The sequence below is a fragment of the Tenrec ecaudatus genome, chromosome 7 (genome assembly GCF_050624435.1).
Source record: "Tenrec ecaudatus isolate mTenEca1 chromosome 7, mTenEca1.hap1, whole genome shotgun sequence".
Taxonomy (NCBI): domain Eukaryota; kingdom Metazoa; phylum Chordata; class Mammalia; order Afrosoricida; family Tenrecidae; genus Tenrec; species Tenrec ecaudatus.
Window position 1 is genome coordinate 133,881,907 of NC_134536.1, and position 11,278 is coordinate 133,893,184.

Sequence of the window (11,278 nt, forward strand, 5' to 3'; positions counted from 1 at the left end):
CTTAGGACTTCCTCCTGCAGCAGACCATGCTCCGAATTAAAGACCCTACGAAGTCACTGGATTTCTATACTCGAATTCTTGGAATGACGTAAGTGAAACTTTTCTTGAAACCAGTAACGTTTACGTACATGTTCTGTCAGAGTTTTGCAAGTGTAGGCAATGTCTGATACTTTATTCTAAGCTTATTATGTTAGAGAACATTTTATTTGTGTTAACTCAATGCACACATCCCAGTGGGCCGATGCCTAGTGCATCAAAGTGATAATTAAATCGGAGATTTGGAGCAGAATCCTAGAAACTTTCCATTTACTGTGCTGTCGCCATTCCCTTCCGTGGATTACAAACAAAGTTATCACTGAGCATTCAGTCCCCCTTCAGTCATCTCCTGGAAATTGTATTCTGTGCGCCCTCATGCTGCCTGATTCCCAGCAAAACAGTTCTCTACTTTAAGCTCACGTACCAGCCCGGACTTCAGTCTTCCTTTGGGAATGCGTCATGAGGATTAGTCAATTCCTTCGCTCCTTGCTGATACCATTCTCCAGTCCCCCTGGCTTTCTCCTCACCGTGCAAGCACACGGCCTTCTCCGCTCGGCGCGCTCGCCTTTCTACCTATCCATTGTCGACACCGCTTTACTTCCCACCGCCCGCTCCTTCTCCACCCAGCCCAGCCTCTGCCGCCTCTTGGTGCTGAAACCATCTCACGGCACCTTTTCCTGTCTGCTGACCTTTTCTCGGGCTTAATTTTGTTTGACCTTTCTCCGACACCCAATGCTTATTCATGGCGTTCACATGTGTTCTGTGATTTAATCTTGCCTCCTCCTCCCCTCTCTATCACCAGTCCTCAATGTTCCTTCCCTAGGAGGATTTTTTGTTTTTATTTTTCTTCTCATTTTATCTTTGTGAACTAGCCCTGGTTCAACACACAGCGGCTACCCAAACAGTCGGTGGTTCAAACCCTCCGGCTGCTCCACAGGAAGATGACGAGGCCGACTGCTTTCCTTAAAGATGACTGCCTTCACAGCCCTACAGGGCATTTCTCCTTTGCCCCATGGGCTTGCTGTGAGTCCGAATCGACTCCGACTCCAGGGAAATGGGTGGTGATCCATTTAAGGCATTGTCTTGAAACTGATTGTGGCAACATTTGTGCAAGACTGCTTCTTGTGATTGAATTATGGGATGATATGATATCTGTATTAACTCCAATAAAATGGTTAAAAAACAACTTTTTAAGTCTATTGTATATATAGATGTGATCAACTCCTAATTATAAGCCTAATTTTCTCAAAGTAATCTTGTAAATGTACCTAGAAAATTTCAACATAGTAAGAACTGAAGAAATCTTTATTTAATTGAACAGTATGTATTTGAAAAACAATTGGTAATACATTGCAGTTTTCATTTGAACAAGTTACCTGTTGATGATGACTTTTTCTGTTTATAAGAAATTACTATCATTCCAGTTAAATTCCATTATATTTGAAGATTTTGTGAAATTCAGCAGTCTGAATTTGTTGTATTTCACTGGTATTTATAGATGAGTAAGGTTTTTTTACTGAGATTTTTTTCTCTCTGAGTTTTCCCCATATTCTGTCTGTTCAAACAGCACTATTCTTAGTAGAACTTGAATATCAGGTTTTGTTTATTTTTTAAAGTTTTATTGACATTGTAATTCGTGTAGCATACATTTCAGTGATTTGAATATGTTCACGAGTATGCAATCACCACCACAATAGGTTTTAGAAAGGTTTTGTTTAGAATGAATCTACCTTTTCTACTATTTGTGATTCGGGCCTGTTATCTTTTAATTTCAGGCTGCTCCAAAAATTAGATTTTCCCACTATGAAATTTTCCCTCTATTTCTTGGCGTATGAGGATAAAAACGACATTCCCAAAGATAAAGATGAGAAGCTGGCATGGGTGTTCTCCAGAAAAGCCACACTTGAGCTGACTCAGTGAGTATGCGTTTCTATAGCTCCATGTTGTCAGCTGGTTTTGCTTTCCACCCCCACCCCCACCCCCACCCCCACAAACTTACCAGTTTAATTCACACCAGGGCTGCCTAATGACCGCATTTGTAAGAATGCAGCTGGAGTGCGGTGGAGAGACCTGCAGTTCTCCTATTGTCCTTGTACAGCCCCGACCGATGGAGCAGTTCTGTTCTGTAACACAAGAACTTGCCATGAGTTGGAATGGAAGAAACTTCCTGGCAATGGGGTTGGTTGTGGTTTATTGCTCTTGTGGCAGAGTCAGGGGGAGTGAGATTCTTTTAGATAGATCATGAGATGGTAAGATATTTGCCCAGCTGGAGATTCAAATATTTGTTCATTCTTTTTTATTTTTGATCCAGAAATGTCACATGATGGGGTTTTTAAGCCTTTCAACCATTTTTACAATCATAAACATTAAAAAGATATTTAAATATTTTCAATATTTACAAATGTAGAAATGTTTTCCCTCTCACCTGCCCCTCACCTGTTGTTTCTCTGCACTCTGTCAGGTCTATGACTTGGTGTGTCCCCGATTCAAAATGGAGCATCAGAATTAGACCTAGCCACAAACCTTGACCCTGACATAGTTCTGTGACCCTGAACAACTTATATACCCCCGCCTAACCAACAATCGCTCCTGTGAGAGAGAGGCACTCAAATTGAGCCTGTTCAGCTGCTTTGAGATGTAGTGGGAGACATAGTCCGAAGCTCAGTGAGCAATGGCTGCTGTTATTGTTGCCTGGCTTTACTGCCCCCTCAGTCTAGTGCAAAATCCTACCTGGTCCATTTGCCCTTTCTTGAGACTTAATATTTGAAATAGTAGCGGTAAAGCCAAGTGTACAAAACCTTTACATGCATGGTGATGTTTTGAAGACTGTCTTTCCAGAATATCTTTTCCACTAGACCCTTGTAGTTAATTTCACTCTCCTTCCGTAGCAATTGGGGCACTGAAGAGGATGCGACCCAGAGTTACCACAATGGCAATTCAGACCCTCGGGGGTTTGGTATGTTGGCTGCTTGTCTGTACTTTACTATGTGATTGGCTGTACATGTGCCCTCCCTATGCGTAATAAACCTCAAACATTCCTGGGCTAATTTCAAAGTATAACCAGTTTATTAGAAGTAGGGTTTCCTTTATTTTGCACGAATATTTGCTGTATTTCCAGAAGAACTTTTTAGATTAAAAAAATAATGTGGTCCGTGGTGAGCCGGATTTCTGTAATCTCTCAGTAAACAGTACTGGATTACGGGTTTCAGTTGGCTGCCATCTAGTCAGTGCCAAGAGCAGATCTATTAAACATGAGTAAATGATCTTTCTGTTTTGGTGTACGTTATTCTGTAAAAAGATTTTATTAAAAGATCATTTTATTGGGGGCTTCTTATAACTCTTGTTACAACCCATAATCGATTGCATCAGGCATGTTTGTACATAGGTTGCCTTCATTCTTTTCTAGACCTTTACTTTCCGTTTCTGTAGTCCTTGGTTTCAGCTCTTCTTTTTATCCCTCCCTCCCGCCCTGTACCCTCATGGCCCCTTAATAGATTGTAAATTATTATTTTCATATCTCACACCAACCGGTCTCCCTTTCCCCGTGTTTTCTGTTGTTCTTCCCCCCATAGAGTAGTGTATGGTTATGTGTTCATCATTGTGATCGGTTCCCCCTTTCTCCCTTCCTCTCCTCACTAGCCCCTACCCTCTGGTATCGCTATTCCCCCTCCTGTTCATGGATTCCGTGTGTTGTGAGCTCCCATCTCTTATCTATACCTATGTACATGCTCTGGTCTAATCTAAATTTAGAAGCAGCACTGGGATCAAGGTTGGGGGGGAGGTGTGAGGAAGCTTCAAGGAACCAGAGGAATATTGTGTGTTTCATCCATGCTTTACTGCACTGTGATAGATTCATCCTTTCCCTGTGGCCCCTCTGTTGGGGGAATTGTTCCATTGTCTGCAGATGGGCTTTGGATCTCTACTCCAACCCCCTTCGTTCTTGACAATGTTTTTGTTTGTTTGTATATGTCTTCTGATGCCTATTTCCTGGTCCCGACGACTTCTCATGATCACATTGGCGGTGTGCTTCTTCCATGTGGGCTTGTTGCTTTTCTGCTGAATGGCCCCCCGTTTAACTTCAAGCCTTTAAGGGTGTAGGTTATTCTTAACACGCTAAGCTACAGATGAGCCGATATTGGTTTATTTTTAAATCATTTAAAATTCAGAGAAACCAATTAATACATCCTACCCAGCCAGTTAGATTCTTGTTCTTTAATATATGCTATGAACCTAATTGACCAGTTTATTTCCAACTATTTTATATTGTTTTAAATAAGCAAGTTTTGGAAGTCAAAGCACATCCATTGAGATACCTTGTAATTAGTTCTTCTTTTTCTCTGCGGCTTTTTTTTGGGGGCGGACACCTAAGGTCACATTGGAATTGCCGTTCCTGATGTACACGGTGCTTGTAAACGATTTGAAGATCTGGGAGTGAAATTTGTGAAGAAACCCGATGATGGTGAGTTTTCTCTTAGTTAAATAATGCTAAGCACCCCTAGAGGGCGCTGTTGTTGTAAAAATCCTCTGGTCGGAAATACCGGTAGGTAGGTCCTCCTGTATAATTTGACCACAAACTGCACTTAGAACCATCTGTTTGAGTGATTTTTTTTTTTTTTTTGTAGAATCACTGGTAATATATACTACATACAGTGTTTCAGCACAGAATTTGCTGATGTTATCCTTCTCGGACGTTCACGTGTCAATGTTCAATGTCATGATATATAAAGATACTGATAGTAAAAGTTTGTAACGCAAGCAAACAAGAGAAATGGGTATTTGACTTAACATCAGAACTAATAGCAGTCACTGGAGTGGAACCCCATCATAAGTCAGAGTGGAACCTATCATGTCAGAGACTTATGTGGAACTGGAGTCAGAACTGGAGTGGAACCCCATCATAAGTCAGAGACCAGCTTACACACAAAAGGGAAACTACTGGGAGAACATACCTTGGGGATCCGAAGAGCAAGGGTCTCACAAAGGGCTAGAAGCAGACCCTGGAGAGCTGTTAAAACCTAGGCCACTTCTCCATCCCACTGAACCCACCACCCTCTGTCTACCAAACCAAACGCAGCCCACTGCCATCGAGGCAGCAGTGACTCATAGTGACCCACTGACAGGTTTCCAAGACGGTGACGGTTCATGGGAGTAGAACACCCAGTCTCTCTCCCATGGTGCTATTGGTGCTCTCACCCAGCTACCCGTGAGGAGCGCGGCCCAGCCCGTAACCGCTACACCCCCGGGGCTCCTCACTGCCGACCAGCTGTCCCTTCTCTCCGTGTCTTTGTGATCACCCAGAGAGGGTCCTTAAGGTTGATTTTTTATCTGAAATGACTATAAGGACATCAGCTTTCTTTAGTTCATACTCACTGGTGTGTTTTTTTTTTTTCATCCTTTAATAACTTTTGCAAGTATGTACTATTCCTTATGTCTTTTTTCCCCATGGTTACTATAGTTGGTTTAAATGAAACAATGAGACTACAGAGAGGCAACCACAGGCAGCTGGCCAGAATCCTTGTGTATTACAGATGCATACTGGCTGGAGAAGGGTCCTTATGTCTTTTGATATGGCATGTATGTAGATGTGCTTGGATTTGGATTTATTGAAATTATTTTACTTATCTCTCCTGCCTTTTTTTTTGTAGTTAGTTCAAGGATTGTTTGTTGGCATTTAGGAGTGTTTTCCAGTCCAGTGTATTGGGGCACCACGCCCTGGCCCCAAAGTCCACCTTCAACATTGCCTGGGGACCTTGCTGCTCCATTCCCTTGCTGTTCTGCTGCACTCCCCCAGTGCTTTGCCTTGGTTTGGCGGGATCAGGTCGGGCGCAATTCCCACACTGTCTTCAGTGTTGTCCCCTGCAGGGCCATGGGTCAGTGAGGGGCGTATTGTCTCATAGTGAGGGGCGTATTGTCTCATGTGGTCCTCTCTGTGGACTGGCTGCTCTAATTGGGGTCATAGCCCTCAAGGCCTGGTGAGCTAGGATGTGCTCCACTCTCCTCCTCCCCCTTCATCTGCTCCTGTGTACTCCGATCATATATGTCCCTCTCCCGGAGCTGCAAATTGAATGCTATCCTTTGAAATAAATTCTTCTGGGGGGAGGGGCAGGCTGGGGCCAGTCCCCAGACCTCTCCACTGGTTCCCTACTCCATGCCGGAATGTTGCAGTCACACCTTGGGGCACTGGGTTGAAGTCTGGTCCCTCTTTCCCTGTGGAGATATAAACAACACCCTCCCCTTGGGTGGGTTAGCACCCCATGGCCCGGCTACCCATTTCTTCCTTAGTTTCATCATTTTTTTTCCTTTCCCCACCTCCTCCCCAGTTGTCTACCATGTGCATCCCTGCATTTGATCTGGTCCCTGCCATACTACACAGTCTTCACCCCAAGAATGTTTGTATACAGCAGCTTTTTCCCTACGCCCCTTTTGCATTTTTTTTAAACGCTTACCTCAGCGGGCTCATGTTGTACTTGTCCTTTTGTGCCTGACTTAGTTTGCTTAACATGATTTCCTCCAGTTCTTCCCATGCCGCTATGTGCCTCATATGTTCATTACTGCTTTTTAGCGATGCGTAGTACTCCATTGTATGTATATGCCACAATTTTTAATCCAGTCATCAGTAGATGGAAATTTGGGTTGCTTCCAACTCCTTGCAATTGTGAACTGTGCCGTAGTGAACAATGGAGCACAGATGTCTTGTCTTGGTTTGTTTCTTGCCTCTTCTGGGTATATGCCCAGTAGGGGGATTGCTGGGTCATATGGTAACTCAATTTCCATCTGTTTTAGGTATCGCCAGATTGATTTCCATAGTGGCTGTATGTGCTTACAGGCCCATCAGCAGTGGATGAGAGTTCCTGTCTCCCCACAGCCCTTCCAACACTTGTTGCTTTCTGATTTTTTGAATTGGGCTACCTTTGACGGTGTCAGGTGGTACCTCATTGTTGTTTAAATTTGCATTTCTCTTATGGCTAAAGATCGGGAACATTTTCTCATATGTTGGTTGGCCATTCGGATTTCTGCCCCTGTGAAACTTCTGTTCAAGTCCTTTGCCCACCTCTTAAGTGGGCAATTAGTTTTTTACTTTTTGAAACCTAGCAGAATGTTGCAGATTTTAGTAATAAGGCCTTTGTCTGATGTGTCATTGCTAAAGATGTTTTCCCAGTCTGTGGACTCTCTTATTACTCTCTTGGTGAATTATTTCGATGTACACAGGTGTTTTACTCTCCTGTCATCGTAATGCATTATTTCAATGCCCTACACTGTTAAATTTTTCATCTTTATTTATTTAATAGCCAAGTCAGGTCTCCCAGTGAGATGAAAACTTGATCTCACACCTGCTATGTGACTGTTACTAAACCCAGAATGGTACAGTTTTATTTCTTTTTCTCTGGTCATGGTCTTTTTATTATTAATAACAAGTATATTAAGGTGTTTGATCATCTTTTCTATGTTTGATATATTGGGTTTTTCTAATTTTTACTTAAGTACTTCAAAACTGTTTTCAAAGTAAGGCAAAAATTTCGAAGTCTTCTATGCCTAAAAATAATTTTCTCATCCCTTTATTTGTGAATAATGGTTTGATTGCATATAAAATTCTAGCTTTACTATTTTTTGATCATGAAAATACAACTTCATTGCATTTTTGCATCCAGTGTTGCTATTGAAAAATCTCATGTCCCTTTGATTTTTGGTTCTTTGCACATTCTGTTTTCTGCTAGAAGCTTTTAATATTTATTATTTTTCACACCTGCTTTCTTGAAATTTCTTCAGAAATAAGCCAATTAGCAAATTTTTCTTTAAATTTACTATTTCTGCTATTTGTATCATCTGTGATGTTAGTCATTTCAGCTGTTATAACTTTCATGTCCAGTTTTTGCTGGGTTTCTTTGATATTGTTCTTATTGCAGGTTGATAATGTATCACACTGATCTTAGCTTTTACAAATTATAAATTCTTGGTTCATTGTCCCTACGTTTCTTGATGGACATCTCTAACCCATTGTTGTATTTTAATGGTTTTGTTCCTCAAATTCTTAATCATCCTAATTATCTTCATCGCTCACGAAGATGACCCCAGGGTGGGACCCCTAGGATCTGAAATTGAGAGCTGAGCACTTCCCACTCCACAAAACCACTCTGACAGCCAGCTCAGAGAGAAGAGGTATTAGTTAGAGACCCTCCTTAGATTGTAATTCCAACCCTGGATGTGTGCGGTGAGGCCGGTGGAGATTGGTTAGCGCTCGCCTTGTTCCCTCAGCTCCTCACAATCACAAACCTTCTGCGCTGCCCTTACTAACTCATGAGTCCCCCACTGCCTCATTGTGTGTGTGCATTTGGCCACCCAAATTAAAGTCTTTTTTTATCTGCTATTAATACTACACCACACCCTATGAGTGGAAGTAACGATGCCAATACCCCAATGCAGAGAGGCCTTGTGGGGACTCTTCTGTTTCTTCTGGCATAGCTGTGAGGGCCATCACTGCCACACAGCCTAGTTCAAAACAGTCACCCCATCTCGTCACCCTCTGCATCCTCTCCTCAGCATCACTGAGCGTTTCTTCCCTAAACTCATTTCCCTTCTGTGGCTGCTCAGGGGTTGGGATAAGGAGTTAAGGCCACACTCATTCTGCATCTTGATTTCCAAATTCCTGAGTTCACATTTTTCTGTTCTACTAAATAACTCTAGCCTACTGCCTCCTCAATGTTTGAGAGACAGACTGATTGACAGAGAGAGGGGTTTTTCAGAGTTCAGTGTTTGTGTAAGCAAGAGTTTGTATGACCCCTCTGGGTGGTTACCTGTACAAATAAGCCATGTTATTCTGTACTGGAGGTTCTCAAATTTATTTGGCCTACTGCCCCCTTATCAGAAAAAAAAAATTACTTGGCACCCCCTTGCAACTCACTATGCTTGTATTGCAGAACCAAGTGTAGCTATCTTCCTTTGTAGTCTTCCTGGACGGCTCTCCCTGTCCCCCCAAGGGGAAGTGTCCCCAGCTTTCAGAACCACTGCTGTGTGCCCAGGGACACTTCTCTGTGTGCTCTCTCCCCTCTTTAACATGAAACACCCTCGGTGGCTCCTGAAACGGTAGCCGGAATATCACACAGGAAGGTAAATCACTGATATTTTGAAGAGAGAGACAGTTCCCAGCTTCCATTCAAGAGGATTGGTTTCCAACTCTTAGTTTAAAGGCAAAATTTAAGTCAGTCCAAAAAACATAGTTTGGGGCAACATTGACAATAGATTTAAAAAATTATTATTAAAACTGTCAACAAAATAATCTATTACTGAAATGCAAAATTAGTTCGAAATAATAAGGAATATATTTTAAATGTTTGAGTTCTTTAAAGTGTTTTTAATAGTGAATCATTTTTTATTTTTCAGGTAAAATGAAAGGCCTGGCATTTGTTCAAGATCCAGATGGCTACTGGATTGAAATTTTGAATCCTAACCAAATGATAAATATCTGTTAAATCTTTACAAAATGACAACTGTTCATTAGGTTTCAATGAAGACATTATGGATGGGGGCAGGGAAGAAATCATGTGACCCAAGATATTCCGATAACGAAGTCTTCTAGTGTAATCATTGCCTCGATTTAAATTGTCCTTGACGTCATTTTTCTTTGCCTGTTCAGTTCATTTTGGTTTCAAAGTACTGTTTTAACCTTTGTCCTTGAATGTAGTTGTCTAACTTTGCTTTTTTAGGTGATAATTAGAGCAGTTCCCTTCAGAGGCTGCCTTTGCCTTCTTTTATTCCTAATACGACTTCTCTTCAAACCTGCCTTTCAATCATCATTTTCAAAAAAATAATTTAACATGTTTTGTCGTGTTATCTTCTGGGGTTTCAGTTCCTCAGAAATAACTTTTCACAATGGAACGTAAGGAACACTGAACAAAAATGAAATCTGCGTGTGCTTCAAACAGTATGAAGTATTTATTTTATAAAAGACAAGGTACTTCGGGGAATAATCCAGAATTATGCTGACAAGGATGCGGAAGGAAAAACTAGTTTTAGTTTCATTATAAAATACTTCTAAAGTTCAAGGACTAACCTCATTTATTTTAGAATTTGGGTGTAATATTTACTAGATACCCAGACACCAACTAGGCCATTGCATTTCTTGATCTCACTTGATCTTTACAACGATTCGATGAGAAAGATTGCAGACTAGATTTATAAAATGACGAATAGGGTGAAAGCATTGTAAATAGATCCGAGTATCCCAGACTTCCTCATTATTGATATTCAGATTGTGTACAGCGCGAGCACTGTCCTTGCAGCTCCCGTCTGAGTGCCACAGTGAGGGGGAGCAGTCGAGAACGTCCAGCACCGACTGGTCTGGTGACAATCTCCTCATTAATGTGGGAAATGGTGCTTCTGTTACTGGTGAGAGCCACCCTCCTAACACACACACACACACACACACGTATGTTCAGTGATAATATAACTTAGCTATTGAATGTCTGCTTGGTGAATTCCCCTGCCATATTTGATATTTAACTTGTTTTCCAAAATCAAAAACATTTGCAAATGTCTCATAGTGTTTAGGAATAAAAACTGCTGGTTTATGGCTTACCTGCACTTAGGTGTTTTGCAGGGCCCATAGGAGGATCTTCGGTAGGCCATCCCAATTGGGCTGGCACCATTAAGAGCACATTTCATTTCCTGTTTGGAGGTGGGATGGATTTAGGCGAGCAATTCGAGCAAATGGGAATACTTGTAGCTTTAAATAAAATACAATTTTAAATTACTTTTAACTTATAAACTTCTGTCCAGCATGTTCATTCATACTTCCAATAAATAGTTGCCCTAATGGAGCCCATTGTTGCAGCCACTGTGTCAGTCCATCTCGCGGCGGGTCTTGCTCTTTCTCACTGCCCCTCCACTGCACCAAACAAGTGTGGTGTCTTTCTCCAGGATCTGCTTTTGCCTGCATACCCAAAATACATGAGACAGCCTGCCTTCTTGCTCCTGAGGAGCACTCCAGCTATACTTCTTCCGAGACAGATTTGTTCCTTCCTCGGATCACCATCCAATAATAGACTCAACACCATAATGCAAGAGCATCAGTTCTTCTCTGGTCCAGCTTTCACGTGCACATGAGGTGATTGAGAATACCATGGCAACGAGGTCAGGTGCACCTTAGTCCTTAACAGTAGTTATCTTAAAAAACAGGTTAGGCGGAGGGGGAAGATGGCCGACAGGGACACCCGCATACTCTGAGAGCTCCTCCAAACAAAGCGGG

The 11,278-nt window shown here is 42.0% G+C and overlaps 1 protein-coding gene across 1 annotated transcript in view; it reads left to right on the top strand.

Annotated features, from left to right (window-relative positions):
- The window catches only part of GLO1 (glyoxalase I), a 30,351-nt gene extending 19,491 nt beyond the window's left edge, over positions 1–10,860 (top strand). Inside the window, exons 2-6 of the mRNA XM_075555165.1 lie at positions 6–88; positions 1,812–1,952; positions 2,925–2,992; positions 4,406–4,495; positions 9,415–10,860. Coding sequence (XP_075411280.1) covers positions 6–88; positions 1,812–1,952; positions 2,925–2,992; positions 4,406–4,495; positions 9,415–9,503 — 471 coding nt within the window. The 3' untranslated portion in view covers positions 9,504–10,860. The remainder of the gene's footprint in view (positions 1–5; positions 89–1,811; positions 1,953–2,924; positions 2,993–4,405; positions 4,496–9,414) is intronic.
- The last annotated feature ends 418 nt before the right edge of the window (positions 10,861–11,278 follow it).